Source organism: Bactrocera oleae, chromosome 4, assembly GCF_042242935.1.
Source record: "Bactrocera oleae isolate idBacOlea1 chromosome 4, idBacOlea1, whole genome shotgun sequence".
Classification (NCBI taxonomy): Eukaryota; Metazoa; Arthropoda; class Insecta; order Diptera; family Tephritidae; genus Bactrocera; species Bactrocera oleae.
Window position 1 is genome coordinate 10,535,165 of NC_091538.1, and position 27,769 is coordinate 10,562,933.

Consider the following 27,769-nt stretch of genomic DNA (forward strand, 5'->3'; position numbering starts at 1 on the left):
TTTCGTTGTAAAAATACCAAATCAGCAAGCGGTTAAAAATATTTCCGAAATAATACTGACAAACGCTGGCGCGTTGATAGGTCTTGAACCGATAAAAATGCTTGCCTGTTGCGTTCACTTAGCCTCAACATTCGTGGGCGTCGTCGTCATATTTGGTTTGGTCAACCACATTTCTTTAGTTTCATGCAATACTTTCAATGATACTGTTTTCAATTTAATAAGGGGAACTAATTTCAAAGAATCTAATCGAAACCAGTGTATGAATTGTAAAATATGTTTGTCTCTCTAGAAATTTTTCGAAATTATTTTTTTCACAGAGTTACAATAATTATGTGTTATTTGTTTATGATTTCCGTTTTTCAAACCACTATTTTTACATTATTTCGAGTCGATCTGGTTTAACCACTTTCACATCCATTTATTTTGCAATACATTTTTTTTATATTTTCCTCGATTTTTTTTTGAAAAAAGAGATATATCTATCTATATCTCCTTTAAAAAAATGCTGTAGTTATAGAACTCTTGGTACCACACATTTCGACAGTCTTAACATCCTTCACAGTTCTATAAAAGATTTTCCATTTCAGCATCGAGCTAAGGCTAACCCATTTAGTATGCAAGTTTTCTTTGAATTTTCTTCATCATATTATAAGCTCGCGTGTTCTCTTTGAACTACTCAATCAATTCAAAGCTTGATATATTATATACTTGTATATTATGATTATGATACATATAGAACTGGGCGAATGATTTCGAAAAAAAAATTTTAAATTTTAAAAATCTTAGATTTTATGAAAAAAAGACAAAAGCGACTATGTTTTGTTTTTAGCTTTTTATATATTTTTTTCTTAATTAATTGAAAGCTATTATTTAAAAACATTTTTTTTTAATTTTAATTAGAAAAGAATTGTTTGTTAGTGTGTCGTTTTTATATACTTTTACAATTGTAAAAATAAATCAAAAAAACAAAAATTAAAAACAGATTTTTTTACACAACATTTTGTTAATCAACTGAAGTTGTTAATAATTTTTTGATATGTTTTTTGTATTAAGTATTTTTTTTTTAAATAAATTGATAACTATTACTTAAAAACAGACTATATCTTTTTTTATAAAAGCTGTTCGTAATTTTTGTTTTAATTTATTGATAACTATTACTTAGCAGCAGACTTTTTACTTAGTTTTTTTGCTGTTAATAAATTGAAAAAAAAAAATTTTTTTATTGAGTGATAACTTTTACTTGAAAGCAGATTTATTTTCTTTGATTGTTTTTATAAAAGTTCTTAAAATATACTTTAATATTATTTTAGTTTTTTAATTAATTGATAACTATTATTTAAAAACAGACTTGTTTTAGTTTTTTTTTATCAAAGTTATCAAAATTTAGTTTACTAATTTTTTTATAATATATAATAAATTTTTTGTTTAGTAAATTTTTTTTGTAATAGCTGTTCAATTTTGTTTATTGTTTAACTAATTAATAAATATTACTTAAAAAAATACTTTTTACTTCGGTTTTTTTTATAAAAGTTATTAATACATTTTTTTATTTTATTTATTTTTTTTGACTTCGTATTTGTAATAATTTTTTTTAATTAATTGAGATTTTTATTAAAAAAATTTTTTTTTTTAATAATTAATAACTTTTACTTAAAAACAAAATATTATACTTTGGTTATTTTTATAAAAGTTTTGAAGTGTGCTTTTAATACTTTTTTTTTTGTAATTTTTTTAATTTATAGATATTTATTGTTTAAAAACCGACTTTTTACTTAGAGTTTGCTAATAAAAGTTGTTTAATTTTTTTTAAATAAATTTTTGTTATAAATTTTTTTTATAAATGTTTTGTTTTTTATAAAATATTTTTTGTGAGTCTTTTTTAATAGAATAATATTTAAAATTTTTTAAAAATATTTTTTATAAAATGTTTGCAAACATATATATGTATGTATTTTAAAAATAAGTATGTACTTTCACTTAAATAATATTACGCAAGTTCTTATAATTTCTTTTATACTATTTTTTTATAAAGTTTTTTATAAATGTTTTTTTTTTTTATAAAATATTTTTTAGAATTTTTTATGTAATATTTTTTTATAAAATGTTTTCAAATATATGTATGTGTATTTCAAAAATAGGAATGTAGCTTCACTCAGTTAATTATTCGCAAGTTCTTCTCTCTAAATTCGCATATTTTTTGATGCACCCTAGTATAATTGTATAACCTAATATTATATATCCATAGCGCGATATGTTAGTTGCTCTTTAGGTAAATGTATGCCAGTGAGAGATTGTGTCGCTCAGCAGTTAAGGCGGACCAATCATTCGACGCCGAAACAAAACCTATTAAGACACTTGCAACCATCAAAAGTGCCCGATAAGTGCTCAGTCTACACTTTCACATACAGTTCGGTCTGTGCGGATACTTTCAGAAATGTATATAAGCCTTTGAAAATATATATATGTATATATATATATGTATTTGTATATCACTTTCTGGTATTTCACTTTTGATTTTCCTTTTCTTTTTAGCATTCTTCTTCATCCATTCTTTGCTTCTGCCACTTAACTTTCGGTATTTGTCGCCATTGTAGCATTCATTCTCATTGCCGTTAGTTGAATTTTTGCTGATTTTGGCAAATCCACTCACAGCAACGCTGCCGCTGCACTTGAGCGTAATCGCAAAAGTCCTTATGCGACACTTGAGTGTGTTGGTGTGTGTGTGTAGCTGACTGGTTGCATGAGCATGATTGTTCAACTGTAATGAAACAAGAACAAATTGCCGCATTGCACTGCATAAATCGCAAGTGTTTAGTAGGTAAGCGTGTGTCGTCTAAAGTGCTTGAAAATAGCTTGTCAAAGAATTTAGTGAGTTGAATTGCTAGATTTACGTGCTAAAATAGAGTACAATGCGATTTTTATTAATAAATCTTACTTTTAGTTGAAATGCATTTTTTAGTAGTTTAAGTGAATTAAAATCAATAAACTACCAATAAATATGTCATGGCTTAATTGTTATGAAAATATATTTTCACACGGCTCTCGGTTTTTAGACGGTAAATTTAATAAGGTAATATTTAATAAGGTATCTAATATTCTTTCGGTATCGTGCTTTAGCGAAAATATTTTCACAATTTTAATTGAAGTCGAGTTTATTTTCACGGTAATAATATATTCGTTCGTTCAAAATAAAGACATTGTTGTCAGTTGAGAGAACGGCTGCTCATGTGAAGCATACTTTTAGGCGCTTAACACTTTTCTAACACTTTTTATTCAAGGCACACTCGTGTAAATGCTAATAAATTAATTATCCAAATGACCAGTGCTGGCTATAGTAGCTGTACGTCTGTATATACTTTTCCTAGAACTATTTAATAAGTTCTTAATTCTTGTCTTATCATACTTACTTGTCGTGTAAACTTGCATTTGGTTATACAATATATTTCCAGCTGTTCTAAGCTATTTGTTCAAATTGTGAACAAAGCTCTTCCTTGATTGTTCTTAGCGGGCATGTTATTAACTCTACCTCGCATTCGTCTAGACCAGCTCCTGACTTGGCCAGGTTAAGTTAGGTTAATTTAAAACGTCGATCCTAACAGGAATACTACTAGGTCAGCTTACAACACCGGTCCGTTGTGGTAGCTAAAACATCTATACAATAGATCATAAGAGCCTTACAAATCGACAAAGCGCTTTAAGCCTATCACAAATTTGTTGAGACGGCTAATGTCAGTTTCGGCTAGATGTTTCATCCTCGGCCTCGCAAAGACTTGACAATGCCGAAGAAAGTCCGTGAATGTTTCCACCTCACCCTGCTCCATACAACTCTGACAACTTGCGTCCGTTAAGATATTTCGTCTTACCGCAGGAATGCCTATTGGGCGATGTCTAGTCACACAGGAGCGGATCGTCGACCAGCGCTTGCGAAGCGCACGCGAGGTTCATTTGTACAGGGCTGGAACGCTGACTTGGCCAACTTGATTGCTGTTTCGTTGCACAAAATTCTTCTGTGACCGGGAACCTAGATTATAATCAAGTAGGCTTAGCCTGCCAGTGAACTTAAAGCCTTTCTGCAATTGTTGACTACGTTGGAATTCATCTATTCAATGGAGCTCCATAGGCCTTCTTTATACGTAGTAGTTCCGCTTCGAAGATGCTTGGTGTTTAGTAGACAGTTAGAGAGAGAGAGGGAGAGATAGAGAGATGTCAAAGTTCTTGAAGTACCACCGTTTTTACGCCGCAGTGCATCTTGGATCCATCGGTCTAGATTGAGTAACTATTAAAATCAAACTTTATGAGGATCTGTAATTAGGTGGCTCAGTATAGATCGCTATCTATTTGTCAAAAAGTAATTTCTCACTTTGTTGAAGGTAGCCTTCAAAATAATATATTCCTAACTGATATACAGTAATGTCTGAAAGTCTACGACGAAAACATAAATTTTCGCTTTTTAAAATGCAAATTTATAATATTTCCAAAAACCAATCGAAAATTGTGGCTGAACTGATACTTATGTTTGTTTAAAATATATATGCAAATTAGGAATAATAAAATGTACACAAGCACCACCCATTTACCGTGAGGAACAAAATATGGTACCATAAATGGTGGAACAAAATTAAAGTGCTGCCAATGTAATTTAATTTGCATAATTTGCATATTAATAACACTTAACGGTTAGACCAACGGAAAATGATGAGCAACAATGGTCGGTGAAGACAACAGGCAACAACAACAGCAACGAAACGGCAATGTCTACAAAAAGCAACAGCAATGATTGAAACTGTGAAGGTTAACAGAGTACTCCTTGTCAGATACTCCTACCCAGCTCTTTTGATTTCAACCTTTCTCGTTTTTTTTTCGCTTACGTTTTGTTATTTATGGTCTCTCCATGTTCCACTTGCCACAATTCCCACAAATGTCAAAGGCTACTCTATCGGTACGCGTGGCTGGGCACAGTTGATAGAAACGCAAAATTATGTCACAATAAAGCGCATGAATTCAACCGCCAAGTGCTGACAAGTCATACGGACCCTGATGCGTAAATTATTGTAGGAGTGTAGTGACAGGCATTCGCTAGTACCTAATTATATATGTACATATGTCTATAAGGCTGCGTAAGTAGGCAGCATCATGGACTTTTATGTATTCGTGTCAGAGTTCCTCTTCAGCAACAAAATTCTACTCGAATGAAAAGAAGTGATTGTCATTGCGGCAACTGACAAATGCGTCAACTCAAAGAATTCGGTCACTTTTGTTTATTTATTTTAGTTTATGTGGTTTTTTGTTGAATTTTATTTGGGAAATTACGTTGTGACATTTTGAAGTCCCTTAATTGTTTGAGACGCTTAATCTTCACTAATGCAGTAAATAATAGCTTTTAGTTTATTTTGGTTGCTGGAATAGTAGTATGATATGTAATTTATTTTAATTAAGTTATCGATCAAAATTTCATATACATTTTTCTTCATACTGGATTGAGCTTAAATACCTTAGTTTAATATATCTGAACAGCATAGTTTCTGCTATTAAAATATATCTGGTTTTGTTAGTTGTGTATACAAATATTATATTATATTATTTTTTTTTTTTTTTTTGCTTAGCCTTGCTTATATATATATATATCTTTTATGAGACAACTACGTGTTGGAATCATAAAAAGCTGAAGTCAGCAGGAATTCACCATATGGTAGGCTTCAGCATCCTGCAGCATACTATTGTATATAGTAGCTAGAGAAAATAAGCAACTCCAAAAACAGAAAAATAGCAGAAGCATAGTTTTAATCTCTTTTTGTTTTCTGTGTTTTGAATTTTTAACGGATTCGGATTGGATCTTCCTTATATATTTTCAATGTACATACTGGGTTTTTAAGAAATAAAATAAAAGCGTTTGCCTCCTTGTAAAAGCCTCCTTCAAATAGATCTCTCTCGCTTTGAAAATTAGAAGCGTAAGAACAAAATAATCTATAATATCATTCTATACACAAATTTAATAAAAATCATGACATCATCGTGAAATATAAAATAGGAATCTTCTAGTGTTAAATAGGTTCAACCTTCAAACCACAAGTGCTGTAAGGTTAACAGATAACTACCATATTTTCAAGGCAAAGCACTTATGACATGGCCAATAAAAATCGTGACAAAGTGGCATAAATTGAGCTTTAAGTTGCGCACACCTCGAAGAAGTCTGACGCCAGTGACTGTTCCAGGTCGCAAGAGAAAGAAATCGCGGAGATTAAGAGCTGCTTTGGAATAAAAGACTAATCTTACTACAAAAAAGGTATTGAAAAGTTGACAGTTCACGGTAATACAACTATGTTGAATATAATTTGGTATTTTATCTAAAAGGTGTTTTACTTTAAAAGAAAACGGTACCAAGCTCGCTGATATTTGTTAAATAAACTACAATATATGTATAAAGTTAAGTTAAACAATAAATTCACTTTAATCTGATTTAATTAAATATCTATAAAAAATTTATGAAATAGACAAAGTTTAAGTAATGTTTATGAGAGAGAATATCCCACCACTCAGTTTTCAAAAAATGTGTTGTACGCTCGTGAGACAGTTTCGAAGATATGATTGGCTCGTTTCTAAAGTGTAAAAGCTGAAAAATTATTTTGTTACTTATAAAAAAAAAGTAATTAAATTTTTTTAAAGACTGTTTTCAATAAATATAATTATATCGTCATGCTGTGGTGAAAATAATAAAATATATCGATAGAAATATATACTTATATAAATCAATGCATATTTCTTACTGTTATTTTATGTTCATAAATCTGACAACAAAACGCATTGCACGTTTGATATCGATTTCACCTCTACTTGGAAATATTTATATAATTCCACCATGTGGAAATATATGTATGGTAAATATATTTATATATATGAAACGTTCGAAAAACTTCCCAAACACCAAATGGCCTAACTAAAACCTTTGAATAAATGCAACACGAGCTACTTTTAATTAGTTTAATTTAATATTGTTGACAATACAAACAAAATACAATAAAAGTATGTTTATAAATAGTATATAAATGGTATTAATCCGATTAGTCTCACAAACAACTGCAGCGAACGAAATTTTATATTTTGTGTTTATTTTTTCACTAACAGTATTTATGTGTTTTTTTTTTTATTATTAGAATATTTTATGACTTTATAGACTTTGTGTACTTTGTGGGTATTAAAGGATTGCCAAGTTGACAGTTGGGTTTTTCACTTCGCAGCACTAATTAGTGAGATTTCATTGAATACTTTTACTTGAGTACGAATATTTATGGCAAGTTATGATTTGTTTTGCGGCCATAGAAATTGTGTGAGTGCTCAGGCAATTAAAATGATTGGAATTGCTGCTTTGACAAGTTGTCAGTCAGTGGTTAGAAGAGAGCTTTGAAGCACTCTAGTGATTGAGAGAAAAGTGAAAGGGCATGAATTGAATGTTGTTAAGGTGAAGAAGGATAGCTGCTGAGCATGCTTGCACTGGCATTCAATTTGAATCAGAAAATTAAGGTCAGTTAAAGGGGAAGGGAATTTTACAAATTTCAAATAATTAAAAAGATGTTAGAGAATAACAGCTTGCGTGTGAAATTATGATAAAACGAGAAAAAACGTTAAGCTTGGCTGCACGCAAGCTATAATAATAAATTTTTCTTGTTTTTTATCGAGCAGTTTGTATAACTGCCTTATGCTATAGTAGTCCAATAACAACGTTGCCGAAGAATGAGCAGCTTTTTGATGAGAACAGCACGTGTGCAAAATTTCAAGCCGATATATCAAAAACTGAGTAAATACTTCGTTTATACTATACAGATGAACGAGAGACGGACGTGGCTTAACGCTCAGTTCGTCACGCTGATCATTGATACATATACGCTATAGTGTCCCCAAAGTTTTTTACTGGGTATGGCAAACTTCGTGACATACCTATTCAAACATACACAAACGAAAAACGCACTTAAAAAAACTCTCTCTAAAAAAATCATTAAAATATCTCTCAAAAAAACTGAATGTCAGCACTATCTTCTTATTTATCAGTAATTTAGTGCAACTCATTGTTTTTAATTCCCTCAGCTTAATAGCCAAAAACCGCCATTTCGTACACCTGCCATCCTCAAACAAAAGCGCCACCTTTTAGTATGCGCCATACGAAAAATGTATAACTGTAATTTGAAATTAAATATTCAATACCGCACGAGTACACGAGTGAAAGCTTTTATCAGCGTCATCAGCATGATAGCGCCAAATTAAAACAATTCGTATTGAGAGTTTCAATTAATTTTTATGCGCACGATTAAAATTGCAACTGACAGTAGGCACAACAACACCACAACCAATCAATTTCACTTATACACTATCAACACACACTTTTAATGGGCGGTTTGAGCGCTGAGTTAATCAAAGATCAACAAATGACCACGACAGTACATACTTACACACACACACTTACTACAAATACATATATAGTTAAGTACAATACCGTATGATTACGAACACATCAATTTTGCAGCACGAGGGATTACTGGTCTATGAAGTAATCATTATATACCGTGTTGGGACTTCAATGGTAAAAAAATGCACCGTTAAAGAGGAAAAGCGAGCCTGACCTCAAGTCTAAATTCTTTATTTCGTTTATGTCAGTTTTTAGTATGCTTCAGTTTTTCAATTGTGTGTTTTTGCTGCTGTGAAAGAAACGAGTGGTCTCAAAGTATGCGCTAAACCTAAGTGAGTGGTGAAACGAACAAACAATTGGTGGAAATGTAATGAGCCAGAAAAACAGGCGCGTTAGTACACTCTCTTGTATTAAATTAAACTGGATAACTCTGTTGTACATTTTTGCATAAGTGAGTAACGCTCATATATAGCGTGCAGAAAAGTGGCGAATCGAAGATGTATGTATGTATATACTAGGCTGTGTAAAAAAAACTTATATTTATTTTGTGCTTGCTGCTCTGAAAAATAGCTTCATAGAAAACTTTAAAAAAGTCTTTCCAAGTATGAGCGCTTTCTTGTAACCACAAGTTCCTCCATCTGACAGTTTTCTATTTTTTCCTATTCACAGATAGAAACATACAAATCTCGCTTCCAACAAACTCAAAAAATATCTCGTTTCATAGATTTTGTAGGAAATTGATTGCTCTACAAAGAGGTCTCTTACGATTTTTTCGTAAACTTCACCGTTTAAAAGATACTAACGGTTAAAGTTTGAAAAACATTTTTTTTATGCATTTTTTAACTCAATGAAAAACTCCTAGTTTTGTAGGAAATTTACTGCCACACAAAAATGATCTTTTATCGGTTTTACAAACCGACGATTCCACTGTGGCCAGCCATCCAGTTTAGTTTAATATGGAAGTAGCTTGATGCTACTGCTAGTGAGGTCATGCACTACTGGTCTAGCGTTGAGCTCATTATCAGCAAGCTCAAGGCCCGTAAAGCAGCTTCGCTATCGAAGTGGAATTTTATTTTACTTAAAAAAAATTGAATTCTGTCGTGAAAAGCTCGACACAATTAAGCTAAAATTTGCCAAAAAAAATTTCAATTTCCGAGGGTTAAAAAAATGGTCAAATACTTAAAAATGTGGACAGTAAATCGCTTGCGAATATCTTTTTAAATATTTAAGTGATTTTGAAACTCTTTCAACCAATAGTTTTTCTGCTCAAATGGTACATATGTATGTATGTGTATATGTATAGACCCTGCAGGAAAGTGTACCCGTAACATGTTGGTTCGGCTCTACGACCTCAAATATAAATTTTTTGTAGTTGTCATTCTTATACATATAATAATTATAATAACTATTTAGTACTGTATAAATAGTTATTATTTCGAGTATTTTGCACAACAAAAAAAAAATTAAATACAAAATTTCTAAATTTTGGTAAGAAAAAGTGGACGAACACAAATTTCTTGTGTTAATGTAACACTATTCTTTTTTTAAATGCTGCTGATATTGAAAATGGCTCTGATGACTACTATTCGATTCTCTGCGTCGTTAAGTAAAGCAACCGCTCTTGAATAGTTTGTACTTCTATATGCCATATGTACACACGAAGGCAACGGCCGTCGAACAGTATACTGCCAAAATATATTATTATTAACGAAAACATAATTAAATCTAAAAAAAAAATTGTGAAGAACTCAAAAATTGAGATCGTTTGAGATACTTCACACTATCAAGATATCAATGGAACTTTTATTAGCATATCGCTAGTAAAAATTAGAGTACGTGCAATGCCTATGTGTAAAGTGGATACCGCTTACAGACCGTTTCGCCGTGTCAAAAATTAATGAAAATTATGCCAGAAATGCAAGTATTAGACTGCGAATCGCTGCTGTAACTCATGTCTTTTCGGCATCAGACCCAGAGTAAATTTTTTCTGTTTTCAAACCTCAAGCAATTGAACGCTGAGGCTGAGCAAATTTTGAAACAAATCACCAATCAAACTATGTAAAAAAAATGGTAGAAAAAATTCGGAAGTTCATAATTATTGGTATATCGAACTCGATGAACACCATATTGACGCGAAATAACCAATATTATTTGCATTAAATACCACATATTGGTGGCGCAGAGACTCTTCGAAATTTTAGTAATTTTAGTTTACCAGTTTTGAGCAGAAAACTTTTGACTGGTGTGCGCATTCCTGCAGGGCATACAACTAACGGAGGGCATGGCCTTAAAAGCAACTGCAACAATGCATGCACACATGTCAGTTCATATATTGTACATATCTACATATGTAGAGTTACATATGTATGTATGCGCTTGCAAAAGTCCATTTAGTCAGTTTACACATTTTCATCATTCAATGCGCTCAGTCATTCGAACGAGCGATAAGCGTGTAACGGCAAATGGTGATTGGTGTGTGAAAAGATAATGCTTTTTACGGGCAGTTTCGATTACACCGTTGGTTAAATGCCGATTTATTGGCTAAGTGATCGAGTTGCAAGCGTTGACTTCAATTGTGTAGCAAATGAGGCTGAAAAGCTATGCACGCGCCGCTGCGTCATGGCATAAGAATAATTAAACTACATACCTTATATATTGTATGTATATGTACATGTAGCTTGATTAATACCCATATTAATAATAATAATCAGGAAAAGTATATTTATACCGACAACAACGGTGTTCCATAGCACAGCATGACAACGTCAAAATTTTGCGCCTTTCTTTATGCCTTGGAGCTCCACGAATTTTTGCAACTGTATAATGGCCAACACCAGCTGTGGCAACGTTGATTGAGGTCGACATGATTTGGCGTTAAAGCATGCCGGTTAGTTGCATGTCGGCATGTCGGCCTGCAGCGTGCCACACACCATCAGCGAACCGCTCCGAACGCCATCCTCTGAGAATTTTAAATGACGCGCGTTTTTTGGGCGTGCGAATATACACATACATATGCACATATGCGCATATATGTGTGCATATGTGTGTGTCACGTTTTTACGACTGCAATCAAGCGCTTTTGTGGCGGCTGCGTGCCTTTTGCAGCTGCTGCTGCTGGTCATTTGTGCGAATGTGTTGACGCTTCACGTGGTTAAAATTTAATTTTCGCGTGTCACGTGCTCATTTAACGAGCTTTTGTTTTGCTCGCTCACTTTTTATAAACACGCTTGTTTTTGCTTTTGTTCGAGCTATGCTTTTCAGCTTGGTGGAACCGCACTAATTTTCTAAAGTTGCTACAACATATTGTATATTTCGCTAATCATGCCTCGGTTTGCTCCTTCGTTGCCTTTGGCTACTTTATTGCAGTTTAGTTTGCACTAAAGGAGGATTCACTTGACGTGATTGGTGTGTTGGAAGTTTTATGGTTTTGAGCAAATTTGTCAACTAAGTGTGATGACACGGATATTGTTGGTTTTTGTTATTTACTGCTATGTGTATGCTCAAAATTCTGAAGTCTAGAAAAAACCAGCTGTTAAGCTGTCATGTAGCGCATATATATTTTGCCATGATGAGGCATCCATTCCGTTCTAAATTTTTTTCTAATACTCATAATGTTTCTCCTTGATATTTTTACTACAATATATGTACTTGTTCGAAAACTACGAGGCATTTAGTATTGGAAAAAAATTTTTGAAAAATGTCTTGGTTCCACAATATAGGTCGCCAATAATTTTTTTTTCAAACTGTCTAAAGCTTAAAAATAGAAATTAAATATTAACAAGTAAGTAAGGTCTAATGCCGGGTCTTAACGAGCACTTTATACTCACGCAATTTGAAAATTAAAAAACTTCACAGATTGATCAATATACATTGTGACCAAAAAGTTTGCGGAAATTGTAAATAAAACGAAACATTTTTAATCTTCTTTTATATATATTTCGTCACCTTCAACTTAACAAAAGAAAAGTGCTGAAAAATATTTGGCGCGGGCAGTTTAAATGAGAATTTCCGGAAACTTTCTGCACACAATGTATAAAGTAGAAAGTAAAGCGTATTTTTAGAAAACCGAATATTGGGTATATGTGGACTAGCGGAAGTATTGCCTTGCTTTTAGCCATTTTAGGCAAGAGGAATCACCGTTGTTAGAAAGAGATTCTTTCTGAACTTCATTAAGTTTGAAAATATTTATATGCGGTATATGGAGGCTAACAGAAATATATACCTAATTTTAGCCATTTTTGTGTGCTCTTATTCTTGTATTCTTTTTGGATGTATGCATTAATTCGTGCGGTTTTTTTTCTAAAACTAAGATTTTATTGTGGAAATTTTTTTATATATTTTATGTTCAAAGTATTGCCCATCTTTCTGGCAGTTTGTGGATGCCATCCCAAAAGAACTTCTCCGGCTTGGAGGTCAAGAAAGAATCGAGCCAATTTCTGATACCCTGTTCTGAGGTGAAGCGTACTCCGGTGAGGGCGTTCTGCATTGATTTGAACAAGTGGTAATCGGAAGGTGCTTTGTCTGGACTATAATGCGGGTGAGGTAGAACTTCCCACCCACAGTTTTCCAAATAGTTTTTAATTGGCCTTGCAACATGTGGCCGAGCGTTGTCATGATGAAAAATTCTTGATTCGTGTCTGGTCGCATATTCTGGTCGTTTTTCCGCGATGGCCTTACTCAAACGAATCAATTGTTTTCGGTAGAGGTCCCCATTGATCGTCTGAGCCGATTTCAATAGCTCATAATAGAGCACAACCTTGTGGTCCTCCCAAATACATAGCATAACCTTGGATATTCGGCTATGCCGTGAATGTCGATGGTTGGCCGGGCTGCACATACGATCTCTATAATAGAACTATCTTTAAATACAAATAAATATACATAGTTTCTCGTTCCTTTAATTAATTTTCTAATTTTCTAACTTAAATCAACGGTCGCAAGATACAAGACTACTACTTAGTTATCTGCTGGCATTTGAAGTGAAGTCAAGGCAACAAATCACTACAAACAGTATTTAACTGCGAGAATTGTAAAACCAAAACCAAAGAAAAAAAAACTGTTTCGCTAGAAAATAATAAAATCGTGCGACAAATGAAAGTATACCGCAGATAACGGTAGCATGCAACCGTTATCTCAATTCACAATACAAAAACCACTTTCATGAATAACAAAAATAATGAAAGTAATACAAAGAAGACAGCAAAAAAATTAAACCAACTAAACAAGTTAGGCAAGAAGAGCATATCGGTGTCGCTTGCGGTGTGCTGCCACATTTAATAAAAAATTCACTACTTAAAGTGAATTTGTGAACAAAATACTAAATTATTATTTTTTTGCAATTTCGTTTAGCTTTTTCCTCCTACAACAAAGGCCACAAAATTCTAGCATTTTCCTTTATGCTGTCACATTTCGTGTTTATTAGTAAGACAATGAAATTTACAGCTAACTTTTACGGGTGTTTGCGTTGGTAATGGCATTCACTTTAAAATAATTATTTCGTTCTTACTTTATAGTGAAAAATATTAAAATTGTGTGATTTCGAGTAGTTTGCAAGCAAAGTTCAAGATAGCTCATATACGACCAAAGTCCCCGATTCATCTTTTGAATAGGTTGCGCATAAATGGCGGAGTTTAATAGGCACATAGGTCATAGTGGGTACTTGTTTTGTTTCGGAAATATCTAGTAAGCCCAAGTAATTACGAATACACGTAATAATAGCTAAAATTAATATCTGTAAACACAGAAACTTTATTAGGTTGTTTTAACTCAGGAATTTCTGGACATTAAAGGAAAGAGTCGGGTTGCCTTCTTATGCCCTGAACAGGGTGTATTAAGTTTTCGGCGTAGTTTGTAATAGCTGAGTTAATTTCGGCATGCCCATCTGTCTGTATATACGCGAACTAGTCTCTCAGTTTTTGAGATATCGATCTGAAATCTTGAAGGCTTGCTTTCCTCCCCAAGAAGCTGCTGATTTGTAGGAACTGACAATATCGGACCACTACATTCAACGCACTATAGACGAAAGACGAACTAAGTCTGAAATTTGATCGGTTTTGGCATGCTATTTTTCGTGTTCACTTTATATTTCATACACCATTCGTGAGTAAAATAAATGTAATTATAATTGATCATTAGCAGTTTAAAGACCATGTTGCAACGCAACTCCGTGCCAACCACTACCAATGTAAGCAATCAGGATTTGCCGTTATTAAAATAAACATTTAAAATGAGTTGAAAATTCGTTCTATGACATTTTTATGCAAATTGAAGGCACTACAAATTGTTTGGCGCGCATGAAATGTCAACAACAGCTTAGTATGGCTCTCTACGTAGGACACTGCGTGTAAGGTGCGCACTTTGCTGCGCATATTTACAACTAAAACGTTGGCCCGACAGCTCTTAATTATGCCTAAGTTATCGTCCTGCTTGCGCTGACCCTACGCTGTTCCTTCAACCAAGCTCTTGCTGGCGCCACAAGCTCTACCTTAGCCGCTATTCTTCTTTTCCCCAACACAGAATAAGCGCTAATGCACGAGCGCTTCACCTTAACTTGTTTGCCACAAAGGTCTGTCAGCATGCCGCTCACTCATTCCACAGTTGACGTTTCATATATTATACATAAAAATATACTTATATATGTATATATATATAAATGTTTTTAGCTATATATGTATGCATGTATGTATAATTGGTTTTTCATTTTTACTTAGTCGCTTCCGGCCTGTTTGGGCTTGACTTAACTCGCTCGTAGTTTTTGCGGTCATCAGGGTTAACCGCGAAGCTTTTTGCTCTTAACGCTTTGTGGTCGTGTTTAACAACTTCGAACTTTAAATGAAAATTCATCTCACAATAGTCGGGAAAACAATGGACAAGAAAGTGCTGGAAGAGCAAAAATGTTTGCGCTCAAAAGTGTGAGTAAATGGTTGGTTTAAGAAATTGTTTTCTACATTTTTTTGTGGTTTTAATTGCAGACCGACGAGCAACTTGCTTCTTAGCTGTGAGTTCTGCTCCTTCTTCGTTTGTTTTTGTGTGTGGCGAATTTGGCACACGAAATGCTTTGTGGTTGCAAAAGTTTTGGCGAACTAGTTAAATTTTGTGGGTATTTTATTAAATTGGAGAATGAAAGAGAAAAAATGTACGTCAAAGTGTGTTGAATTGTAGGTTAAATGGAGGTGGAAGGTACTAAAAGAGATATTTCTCGAAAGAAATTTTCAAATTTATACTTATTCATAAGACACCAGACTTTTTTTACTATAGGAAAAAAAACGCTTCTGAGACACGAAACTTACTAGGTTAGCTATTTAGGTTTAGCTGTTTGATTGATTACCAGGTGGTGCAGCATAAGTTCCAGCATGCCATTTTATTTCTATCCTCTCGTAATACTTGCAGTACTAGAACAATAACAGTAAAACACAATTAACTATGTTTTTTTTTTGAAGCTTTTGATTGCAACGCAGTATTCAGCTCTCATACTCATATGCTGAATAAGCGCTGAATACCAAAACGCACAAAGTTGTTATGAAGTTCAACTTGCGAAGATTCTTGAAATGTTATTACATTTTTAGCCATTTGAATTTAGGTTTAAGATTATATATTTAATAGTATTTAGACACAGCGTAATATGTCTGCCTTTACTAATTTTTTTTCAACACAATTTTTATACACAAAAGGCTTTTTGTATACCATACCCAACTTCGCTGCTCCTGGTGGCAATTAATTTTCTTCCACTCAATAAACTAAGCTGTAAATCTCTACAAAGAAACATGGATACACAATTACGCGCTCAAATGGTTCTTAATGAGTTTGCAACTTTTCTGCTCCACTAAATTACATTTTGGCATGCCGAGCAAAATCAAATGCTATTTCCACTAACTAAGTCTGATTTGGACACGAAAAATGTGTAGGAGACCCTTAAATGCACTTTAAATTCCGATCCATTTCAAATGCTTGGCTAAAGCAACAACTACGAAAAAATAAGCTACTTTATCACTCAATCGGATAATTTGCGCAAAGCACAGTAATAATTTTTACAGTACATATGTACATACAAAGGTATGTGACAAACGAGCAGCTGGTAACGTTTGTGAGCGAAGTAGTAAAAGCAAGTATATCGAAAATATTACACGATACTTTTCAATTCTCATGAAAGGGATTGAGCTAAATTTATTGTATTAAGCAAACATGCAAACAAAAAATCCATCAACAGAACAAAACGCTTTGCGATACTAAAAATGACTGCCGTTTGCCGCGTGAGTAAGTGCATGTTGTAGGAGCGCTGGTGCTGTGAAACTGCGCTGGGATTAAATTTGCCAACGCAAACGAAAAAGTATCAAATTGCCTAGCAAGAATGTGAGGAGTGTAGACGACACGCTGTCTGCCAGCTGGAGTCGCCAAAAGTATACGTTAGCCGATTGTCACCCGGATACGCCCGGCATGTTTATGCCATTAGGCGTGGGAAAAATTGATTACGCGTTATTCTTTCAGCTTAATAGCGCAATAGGAAGATGGTAGTGGTTGTTTAGAGCGTGCCTAGCATAAGCGCCGACAATTTGTTGTTGCTTTTGTTGCACTTATCAACGCTAACAGCGTTACTTTTGTTATTTTTAAAGAGATTATGTTGATATTGATTATTATTTGGCTGATGTATGGGTGTTGTGTACGCTGTTGGCACGCAAACATGTCCAGCTGGTGGTTTGAGTACACCACTGCCCAGTAAACACTTAAGGGGTTAGGGATAGTTAGAATTTTTAAATTATCCTTTTTTTGCATTTTCGTTAAGTGGAATATCTTGAAAATATTCTCTGAAAATTTCAAGTTGATCCGATAATTACCTTTTGAGTTATACGACAAATAACAAAGAGCGCTCGGGCACTTCAAAGCGCTCGGGAGCAGCAAGAAACTTTAAATGCGTTTTTCTCAAAACTATGTTTTTTGAACTGTAACTCGAAAACCGCTCAGTAGATTTTAACGAAATTTATACAGCTTTTAAAATACATAATAAAATGGGGCCTGATCCAAGTAGTTTGTTATTTTAATTTCGATTTATTAAGATAAATTTTGAGCTTTGAATGATTTTTTCCCAAAAATCTAGAAAAAATATCCTGAGCCGCCATTTTGTTAATTTTTGATTTTTTGGAACTGAGTCAACACAGCCAGCGTTTGGACCTTTGGAAATTAAAATTTTTTTTAATGAAATTTTCGTGACTTCAAGTCAAAACATTTTATAATAATGCCATATTACTACTTTTGTAAAATAACATGATTTAATAGCAAAACAAAATTTCTGAAAACTCACATTTTTTCGCGCCTCTGATTACCCCTAACCCCTTAAGCTTAAGTCAAATTGAAGCTTGAGTTTCAATATTGTTGCTCAAAAGTAACCTTATTGGAGAATGGTGGCATATTCAACAATTTTTTGTAGCAATAATAGTTATCTTCGACTCGTTAGGCGTTAAAGAGTAGCGAATCGAACAAACCACAACAGCTGTTCGAACGAATTGGCAGCACCGTGCGCTCTTTGTTGAAGCAATTCTTCTTGCCACGCAAAATAAAATTTTTATAAAATCTAGTTTTGAGCAGCAACCAAACCATTTAATTCTTGCATTATTGAAATCAATATAATAATAGTTTTTAGTTAATAACCAATTTTTGTTTATCATATTTGAGAGTATTTTGTCATATGTTTAATCCACAACGTTAAAATGAGTCTTAAGCCTGTAAAAACAAGAAAAAAACTTCGTCGCAAACTTAACTTACGCTGTGCAGGATATAACAACTTAGCAGCACTGAAGAAAGCGATTAAACCACTTTACTAGGGTTTACATATACTCTCTTCTATCAATTCAACTCGTTAACCTTGTTGCTGCTTTTACATTTATTTGAAAAGAGACCAACGCTCAAAGATAGCGACCAGAGAAATGGGCAGCGTTTACAGCTAATAACACTCTCGACTTGAGAAGATGCTAATCAGTCTTAAGTATTAGAATGTAATATTAAGGTAAAAGAAATATAGAATCACAGTCTTATTTTCTTATGATTTGATTCACTCAACATGCTCTTTCGAAATTTGTAGACTCTTATAGTTGCAAAGAAAAGTCAATTTGGTAGCAGCAGCTGTCTGTTGTTTATACGAACTTCAGTGATGCTTTGTAGCATAGTTTGTGTCTGGTAATCTCAACTCATCGCTCGTTTTGTATGAAGAAATAATGAATGGAGTGAAATGTGCGTGAATACAACTCTGATTTCATTTGCCAAACACGCAAATATTACGTGCTCAGCTACTGAAAAGAACAATGTTAAAATAACTGTCAAAATTTGCTTGTAATTTATTTGCTGCAATTGACAGCTGACAACTGTAGACGGCGAATGGATACAGGGTTTAAAATGTGTGCGCATTATGCTAGTATTTAAGCGATATCACAAAATATAAGAAACACGTAGTATCACACATTAACAGCCATACATTTATAATCCTATTATGGGCAAGAATAAATAATGAGTATTTTCTGGATTAAATTTTGGGTATCAATCAAAAGACTAAGTTGTTCGTCAAACGTAAATATGAAGAATAAGTAATTACTCTCGTTTGCATCGAAATATGTTATATTAGGTATTTGGCTTTGTAGCATTTACATTATATTTATATTATAGGTATTATAATATCTAGTATATATATATAAAGTGTTATTTAAATATCCTTTTAGGCCATTATACTTTTCTTTGTTGCTTTCATGAGCTGCGTGTCAAAGCTAAAATTACCCAAAAAATAGGCACGCGATTATATATTTATCAAGATTTAAATAACCGTGGTCATTGCCATGCCGGAAGCATCCGTGTCGGGTAGGGTGGTCCAAAAAAAATTAAAATATTGTATTTATGGTTGGAAAAAAACTACATATATACAAAAAAGATATAACTGCAAAACAGAATTTTTAATTGAAAAGTTTCAAGAAAATTAAAGAAAAATTACAAAACAAAATTTTTGTAACAAAAAATTTTTATAGAAAAGGGTTACTATTTTCTTTTATAGGTGCATTTTAAACCATAAATTCGGTGGATTAGTTTTTGGGGCTCCACATAAAGTTGCGGTCCCAATAACATACAGTTTTAAGAACGATTTGAAATCTATTGTTTCTCGCTAAGCTAAAAAGTTAGAGTAATATACGAGATACTGTCGATTATCATAGCATACCTATCATATATTATTGTAGATAGGTGGTTAAAACTACGCCTATGTAGCTGAAAAGCCTATAACAGCTGTGTTGTGCCTTAGCAAATACTCTACCTTATTTTGTTCAGTTAATTAATTTATTATCAAATGAGTCATGGAATAATTGAACTTCCACGCAAAATTGGTTATTTTATTCGAACATCCTCGCAAGTTTTTTTGATGTCATTGTAAGCTTGAGGGGAGCTAGCTAGTCCCTCAATTTTTAAGATAACGATCTGAAATTTTTCACACGTTCTTTTCTCCGCAAGAAGCTGCTCATTTGCTGGAATCGTCAATATCGGACAACCGTAGTATATAGCTGCCATGCAAACAGACTGGTCAAAATGAAGTCTATGTATGGACAACTTTTTTATTTGCCAAGATCTCCGAATATATTATATATTATTCAGATCGGGCCATTATATATTAGGGTGGAGTGAAGAAAGCATTTTTTTTTGCTTAGCCTGAGAACACTTATCACAAATTTGTTACGAAATACAAATTTTTACTCGAAATTTACTTTAAAAGTGAGTGAGGTTCTAGATGTTAAAACTTTTTTTTTCCAAAATTTTTTTTTTTCCAAAAATTTTTTTTATCATCTACAAATTTTACCCTCAGGCTAAGCAACAAAAAAAATTTTTTTCGCTCCACCTTACTACAAGTATATATTGTATATCTATCACACAATCTGATCAGCCAAAAGATATGATCGAGATAAGACCCTTTATGCTATGCATCTATCACGGCTATTACAGCTTCGGTGCCGCCGAAGTTAATTTTTTTTCTTGCTTTTTAATTTTATTGTCCCTGAGAAAGAGCTGTAGGACTTTAGTCATTATAGAGTCGGTAAAAAAAGAACTACTCCACTTTTGCTTCTGTGACAAAATTCCAACAAGGAAAACTCGTTTAAAACTTTGAGCTCTCTGAGCGCGCCGCACGTCTCTCCAGTTGACTTTCAAATGCTGATGCTTAAAGAACTCTTTCAGCCTATACATAATGCTGTAAATGTAACCCTTTGGCAGTTTTTAAACAAAAAAAAAATTATTTTGTTAAATTTTTGGCGTTACGCAATCGCTTAACATGCAAGTAATCATATTTGTCAAGCACAAATCCATATTACGTGCTTCTGACACATTCTCAGTTGTTGCATTATTTGATTATTATTTATTGCGGGTTTCAGCTTAATTGACCATTTGAAGCAGCGACTTATTATTGCTGGCTTCTTGTGAATATGTTGCTACTTCTGCGCTCTAGTCTCGTACAAACACAATTTTGTTCTAAGTCACTGATGGTGGGGCTTAGACTTGACACTTGTAGACACTTATGTATGTTAATTTTATTGTATTTTACTTACAGAGGCGTAAGTGCGTTTCTCTCCTCCTTTTGCTACTAAACAGTGCATACGAAAATATTTTAGTTATGATGCCTCCCATATAACACTTAACATATAATACTTCGACCTATACTGTGCTTGATAGAAATATTGCTTCTTTTTTTGTGCTCAAATGCTTGACACGGCAGGTCACTGCTGTGTGCTTTTTTGCTGTCGCCGAAAAACCCTATATACTCATTACGTACAAAACGTATAACAAATAGCTACAATAATACAATAAGACCTGAGTATTAGCAACAACAAATAAGTCTAATAATACAAAAGAACATGTGTGCGAGCAAGTGTCAAGTTCAGCAGCGTTCTTTTGCGCAGTCGGTTGGCCTTACGCGAGTTACCCGCTTTGGTGTAATATTACTATATGCTATTTAGTACACTGTACTGTAGTTGCAACGAAACTTCTTTCGCAGTTTGCAGCTAGAGTTAGGCCAAGAAGAAGAAGTTACATTTGAGTTACAAAAAAATAAACACTCGAATTTATTGGATATACACGCTAAAGAATTACAAATAAAATGTTAAAGACACAACTTCCTAAACATAACTAAGCCTCTGCTGTAGCAATTTCTCCTGTAGGCAACTCTGTTGTAGAAGCCACAGCGGCATTTGTGCTATCCTCGCCACTAATTTCAGTTGAGTACTGTTGTGAAGATTCAGTTTTCCTACGATCTTTCATGAAGTTTTCAGCCACTATTGGTTTATTGTAGAAAAATTGTACCTCCGGCGAACTGGAGCGCAATAGTTTTTCCGACACAAGCACTTTCGGTTCCGGCAAAGGTTTAAATTTGAAGAGCCGTTTACGCAAAGTCGGCTCATAAGCCGGACGCATATGTGCGGGCATGTCATACAAATGCGAACTGATTTCTGACAATGGTTTCTTCGTTATCGGATAATCGCGCAGTTGACGTTCGACTGGTAATGTATTCTTTAAATTCTCCAATTGTTTGACCGTAAATTGTACCGGACGTATTTCGAGCTCTGGAAATCGTTCGCTGCCGCTGTTGAATACAATTTTCTTATTATTACGCAATTGACGACGCGTCACACGCTTAAGTATACAATTGAAGCGTATTCTAACGGGCGCTTTCGGTGTACCGCCCAAATGCACCGATATGAGTTCTTTGCGCGGTGAATTGATCATATTTATATATTTCGAATCTGGATAGAGCACAAACTGCTTGCCCACTTTCTCAGTCTTGTCCTTGCCTTTCTCTTTGGCCTTGTCTCTTGCCCTTTCTCTGCCCAGCGTTTTATTTAACGCCTTCGAAAGGCGAAAGAGTCGACGAAACCCGCGCCCCTTCACATGCCCCCAATCAGGTGAACATAGTTTACGTGTTTTGAGTTTCTTATATGGCAAGCGACGAAATTTGAAGCGTTTCTCACGATCGACAATCAAACGCAAGCCGGGAGTCAAAATTTTGCGCGTACAAGCACAACGCATAGGGAAGCGTATCTCATAGCGTCCCACCGCCGGCTCGAAGCTTAGGTGACGACGTATCAGCGGCAAACATTTGTCCGGCACAGAAGTGCGACGCAGAAATAGATGGGGATTCGGTGCGGGTTCGTAAATGGGTGGCGAACTAAGTTAAGTTTAAGAGAAATGCGTGCGTTATTGGTCTCCACACTACAAATACAACTCGCACTTACACATTATAGGCGAGCTGATACAGCAGCGGATTGTAGTGCGCTGCTGAGGGTTCGGCCGGATCGCGGTACACCAACGATGGTTCGTTTATCATGCAACGCGCTGTGGCACGTCTATCGCGCGCATCTAAAAGTGTGGTAAAAATTACAGCGTTAAACTTGAGAAAACATAGCATTTGCTTACTCGTTAAGAAGACACCCTTGTGCCGGTTTGAGGGCGCAGCGAGCCAATCTGCATTTGTCGGCCAATCATAGAACTTCCATTGTCCTTTTTTAACGTGCGCACGTGCCAATTCGACTGAAGTCGGATCGAATATGTTAGTGACCTTTTTCGGCTCCTTGCGCCAATAGGAGCCGAGATGACCGCGTTTCTTGTCGAATGGCTGCTTCTGCGTGTCATATATGTTCGGTGGTAGATTCCAAGCTTTGTCTTCAGCCAGTTCGCGTGTTATTTTTGTTATATGCAAATTGGTACAGGGTTCGGGTCGTGCGCCGTTGACGCCAATCATGTTTTTCAAATCTCGCACATCTCTTGTTTCTACTTTCTTTGCTGCAAGTGGCATACGCTGCATTAAGTAATGGCTGAAAGTAGTGTTGCCAGCTGTGTATTACCTTCATTGCAGTGTTTGGCATAGAAATGCTTCTTCTTCTCAATATAATTGGGCACCTTGCGCCAAGTGTCTTCTCTAAAACGCGTTCCTTTCAAATAAAAAAAGTGTTTAGTAGCGGTAATAAATGCCGTTAACCGTTAATCAAAAACCAGTTCATGGTTATACTTGCTGCTTGATAAGAAGAGCGGCAAGTTGAGCGGCGTGCTGACTGTGCGCACGTTCGTTTCGCAATTTTTAGCGGGCGTGCTCGCTGTTTCCCTGCCCATCTGACCGTTAACTCAAATATATCTTAATTGCGTGTGTAAAGCGTGCGAAATATATATATATTTACTTTGTTATATTTTTTTATGCGTTTTTTGCTCGTTTTTCCTACGTTTTTATAGAAAATTAGAAAAAAATTCCAATGCTTTGATTTAAAATTCTATGTTTTACATTTGACAAAAATTTACCAGAAAGCACAGTACAAGCTAGACTGTGTTGAGTTTGTTAATCTGCGAGCCTTTTTATATGAATATACTATCTTGCCTTTATTGATTAGCAAATGGAAAATTATTGTCCATTTGTGTATTGTGTATAACCCAGCTCCAGTCTGGTCCAGTATAGTCTTATGCCCTATTTTTTACAGCTTGCCTTCAAGCATTTTATTATTATTATATTTATTTTCAAAGCGCTGCTTTTCTAGCATTATTGCTGTATTTGCCTTTTCTTTTCGTAGATTATTTTTATAGAAAAAGAGGCAAATAGACTCATTTCTCGCGAGGCCACGAAAAAATTCCGCTTGAACAGCTAGAGACACCTATCCGTTGTGGTGCTCAGAACTCCTAAGTACGAATCGAAAGAACCGTCGTATACCTACAAAACGTCTAGAGCCAGCCACAAATTAATTGAGATGGCTAATATCTACTCCAATTCGCCGGCTTCGTAGAAAGTACGACAACCAAGATGCTTTAACCTTAGCCTGGCGAAGGCTGGATAGTGAAGGAGAAAGTGTTTAGATGTTTCCACCTTATCTTCCTCCCTGCAATTTTGACCAGTTGCGTCCTCTAAAATCTTTAGCCTCACCGCGTGAGTGCCAATAGCACAGTGTCCAGTTAGGACACTTATCATGTGAACCATGTTAAGAGCTAACATAGTAGTTCCATGAACCTTTTACGTTCTACGCTGGAGGGCTTTCGCCATCGCACAAGTGCTGCTTGCTAACGAATGCTTACTGAGCTCGCGCGAAGCTCATAGATCCAGCGCACGAAGACAGGCGAACACTTGCTCGTTGCCATCCTGATTGGATTGGGGTGAGGATATTCTTTCTTGGAATATCTTTGGTTTTACACGATTCCGACGATTCCGCAGTGGCCAAGCACCCAGGCAAGTAATGCTACAGCTAGTGAGGTCAGGCACTCCTTGACTCGCTGTCAGTGAAACGGTGAAATATATATCATGGAAACTCACTTTCTTATTTTCCAAAAACTCTGACAGTCAATTTTCACAAGCTTCTTTTACAGCTTCTGTTTTTGCTCCACCATAATTCTGCTACTGACACTTTTTTAAACTAATATTCAGCAGGATATTTTAAATCTGATTTATCTCATCGTATATCACAAGCTTTCAGTTTGAAGTACACTGGAATGTCGCTCACAGTACCCATATGTGACATTTGTATGACTTTTTCCGCACATTTTAAATGACTTTGAAGCATATTTTTAGGGTATTCTTTAAATCGTATCTCTGATAGCAAAAAATATAAATTATATATATATATATATGGTATTTATCTAATGTTGGATTATGAAAGATTTATAATGCTATTTCCCACTTCTCTTTCTATTTGCAGGTATGTACGTGTGTGTGTCAAAGCAATAAGCTAAGTGAAAATTAGAGGCTTGTAAAAAGCTCTGTAAGTATTTACGTACATACATATGTATGTATATTTGTATATGTGCAAAGATAATTATATATTTTTGCCTGCGTATTGTTGTTGCCTGCATAATCCTAGTAACAAAGCCACGTCCGCAAATGCCCTGACAGCTGGCAGTTGGACACACGCTGCCTTGGAGAAAATATGAATTTACAGCAACTTTTTGTTGCGACGCGCTGACAACAGTCACATAAAGTCCACTAAATCCAAAATGGGAAATCAGTAAATTCCCCAAACAACTAGCCGGAAGGTTAATTCTTAGCGCGGCTTATCAGCACCGAGTGTGCGAGCTTTTTCACTTGAGGCCGCTTTGTTGCTGGTGTGGCCATGTTGTCAACTCATAAAGTTCTTGTTCTCTTGTGTTTTTCTAATTTGTTTTGCTATGATTTTTTATATTATAAGGTGATACAATAGAGTGCTCAAGGCGACGTAGGACCTTTTTGCAAGAAAAAAAATTGCAAAAATGCAAAACAAAAAGTGTAAAGTAAAATGAAATAAAATGAGTATGAAATTAGGATCTGCTTTCATGGTAATGTTTTTATATCAAGTAAGTGGAGATATGAGTATATTAGAATACTACAGTATATGACAGCTGGCAAGCTAGGGATAATTTAGTGTGTTTTAAGTGCTGCAGGCAAAATTATTTATATGTGGCATTTGAAAAGTTTGTAGAACAGTTTTAAGTGTTAAATTAATTGTTTTGGTTAATGTATGAGACATTTTTGAGCCTGACCACTTGTCTATATATTATATTATACATATGTTTGTATGCAGATATACGCGATTTAGTTCAACAGTTTTTGAGAAATCGATCTGAAATTTTGTACACGTTATTTTCTACTCAAGAAATTGCTTATTTGTAGTTTACGCTGGTATAGGATGACTATATCATATAGCCGCCATACAAACTAAACGATCAAAATCAAGTTCTTGTACAGCAAACTTTTTTTTTTGACAAGATATCTACATAAAATTTGGCATAGATTATTGTCCAAAAGAAAGTTATAATTGACGAACGAATTGTTCACATCGACGCATTATAGCACATAGCTGCCATACAAACTGATCGAACAAAGTCAAGTGCTTGTATAGAAAACTTTTTTATTTGTTAAAATATCTACACGAAATTTGGCATAGATAATTATCTAATGCAGCGGTATAATCTTCGAGTATATTGTTCAGATCGGTTCACTATTGGATCTAGCTGCCATACAAACTGATTGATCAATATCAAGATAGAAATTTTGTATACCCCTTTATGTGATAAGAAAGGCACCTGTGAATCACCTGTGCCACTTAACAATTTATTTTGTGCCAATTAATATCTAATTATATTATTCTATACAATTTATTTATTAAAGTGTATTATTGAATACCTCACATGCATTAAATATTACTCATACGCCCCAGCACACCCATTTATCTGCGCATTGCATTGAAACAGGCCACAAACTGCAGCATCAATATATTCAATAGCCGTGAACTTCGCTGTGTATATGCGTACATATATAAGTACTTGTGCACCAAAACTGCTTTCAGTATCCTACAACACCATATGCATAGCGCCGCTTACACACACACACATATATATTTACTAACAAATTATGCTCACGAGATTATTTATTATGCTGCTGCATTATTCATAAGCAGCTCGCGAAGCAGCTGTAGTAGCAATACCTAGTGCAAGTACAAGTACATGCATATATATGAATACTTAGTAGAACTCGCTGGAATAGACGTGAACTAGGCGCTTATTAGAGCATGTGACCGCAGCGTAAAGACGTGCTCGAGTATGAATAACGCATAGAACGCACGTATAAATGTCATATATATGCATATACATATATATATATTAGGTTGGAGCGAAAAAAAAAAATCTGTAGATTATAAAAAAAGAAAATTTTTGTACAAAAAAAAATTTTTTTTAACACCGAGAGGCGGCACGCACTCAGTTTTAAATTAAATTTTTGAGCAACAATTTTTATTTCCTAAAAAAATTTTTGATAACTGCTCTAGAAGCTGTAGAGACTCCTATTTCTGACCAATTAAAATTTATCAACTGAAAAAAATTTTTTGTGGTCATTATTATTAAGTCTTAAACGACAACATGCTTTCCTTAAGCGTTAAAATAAATTTTGCGTCAAAAATCGTCAAATTCGGTATATTTTATATAAATGTGAAGAGTTTGAACCAAAAATAATTTTTTTTGTCCAAATTTTTTAAAATTTAATTTTATAAAAAAATTTAAACCAAAAATAATTTTTTTTTGTCAAAAAAAAATTTTTACTCCAAATTTAATTTAATACCCTCGATGTTAAAAAAAATTTTTTTTTGGCCAAAAATTTTCATTTTTTGAAATCTACAAATTTTCTTTTTCGCTCCACCCTAATATACATATATATATATATATACATACAGACATACATTTGACTCTTGTCTAGTCGAATATTAGTGTACTTCGTGAAATTTCATTGCTTCAAATTTTAAATAGGAGAGTACGCAGTCACCTCACAGCGCTACACATACACATAAACACAGATGGACTAACGAAAAAGAGGCTCTAGCCAAACTTTTGACACAAAAAAATTAGCAAAATTTGCGGTGTAAC

At 34.4% G+C, this 27,769-nt stretch overlaps 2 protein-coding genes across 6 annotated transcripts in view; one reads left to right on the forward strand and one right to left on the reverse strand.

Annotated features, from left to right (window-relative positions):
* Positions 1–27,769, forward strand: part of igl (igloo) — a 163,185-nt gene that overhangs the window by 67,122 nt on the left and 68,294 nt on the right. The window contains exon 2 of one of the 5 annotated variants that reach the window (XM_036375117.2): positions 2,533–2,818. The exons of 3 other annotated variants lie outside the window; for them this stretch is intronic. In XM_036375117.2, coding sequence (XP_036231010.1) covers positions 2,764–2,818 — 55 coding nt within the window. In that variant the 5' untranslated portion in view covers positions 2,533–2,763. Of the gene's footprint in view, positions 1–2,532; positions 2,819–6,107; positions 6,284–27,769 lie in introns of all 5 variants that reach the window. One more of the 5 variants, XM_036375118.2, reaches the window with a different exon arrangement.
* Positions 21,445–23,669, reverse strand: LOC106621393 (uncharacterized). Its single transcript, XM_014240246.3, has 5 exons — positions 23,419–23,669; positions 23,251–23,337; positions 22,823–23,188; positions 22,642–22,765; positions 21,445–22,574 (listed from the first exon to the last, which is right to left on the reverse strand). Exons 1-5 carry the CDS (start codon positions 23,513–23,515, stop codon positions 21,539–21,541), a joined length of 1,710 nt encoding a protein of 569 aa, XP_014095721.3. The 5' UTR covers positions 23,516–23,669; the 3' UTR covers positions 21,445–21,538.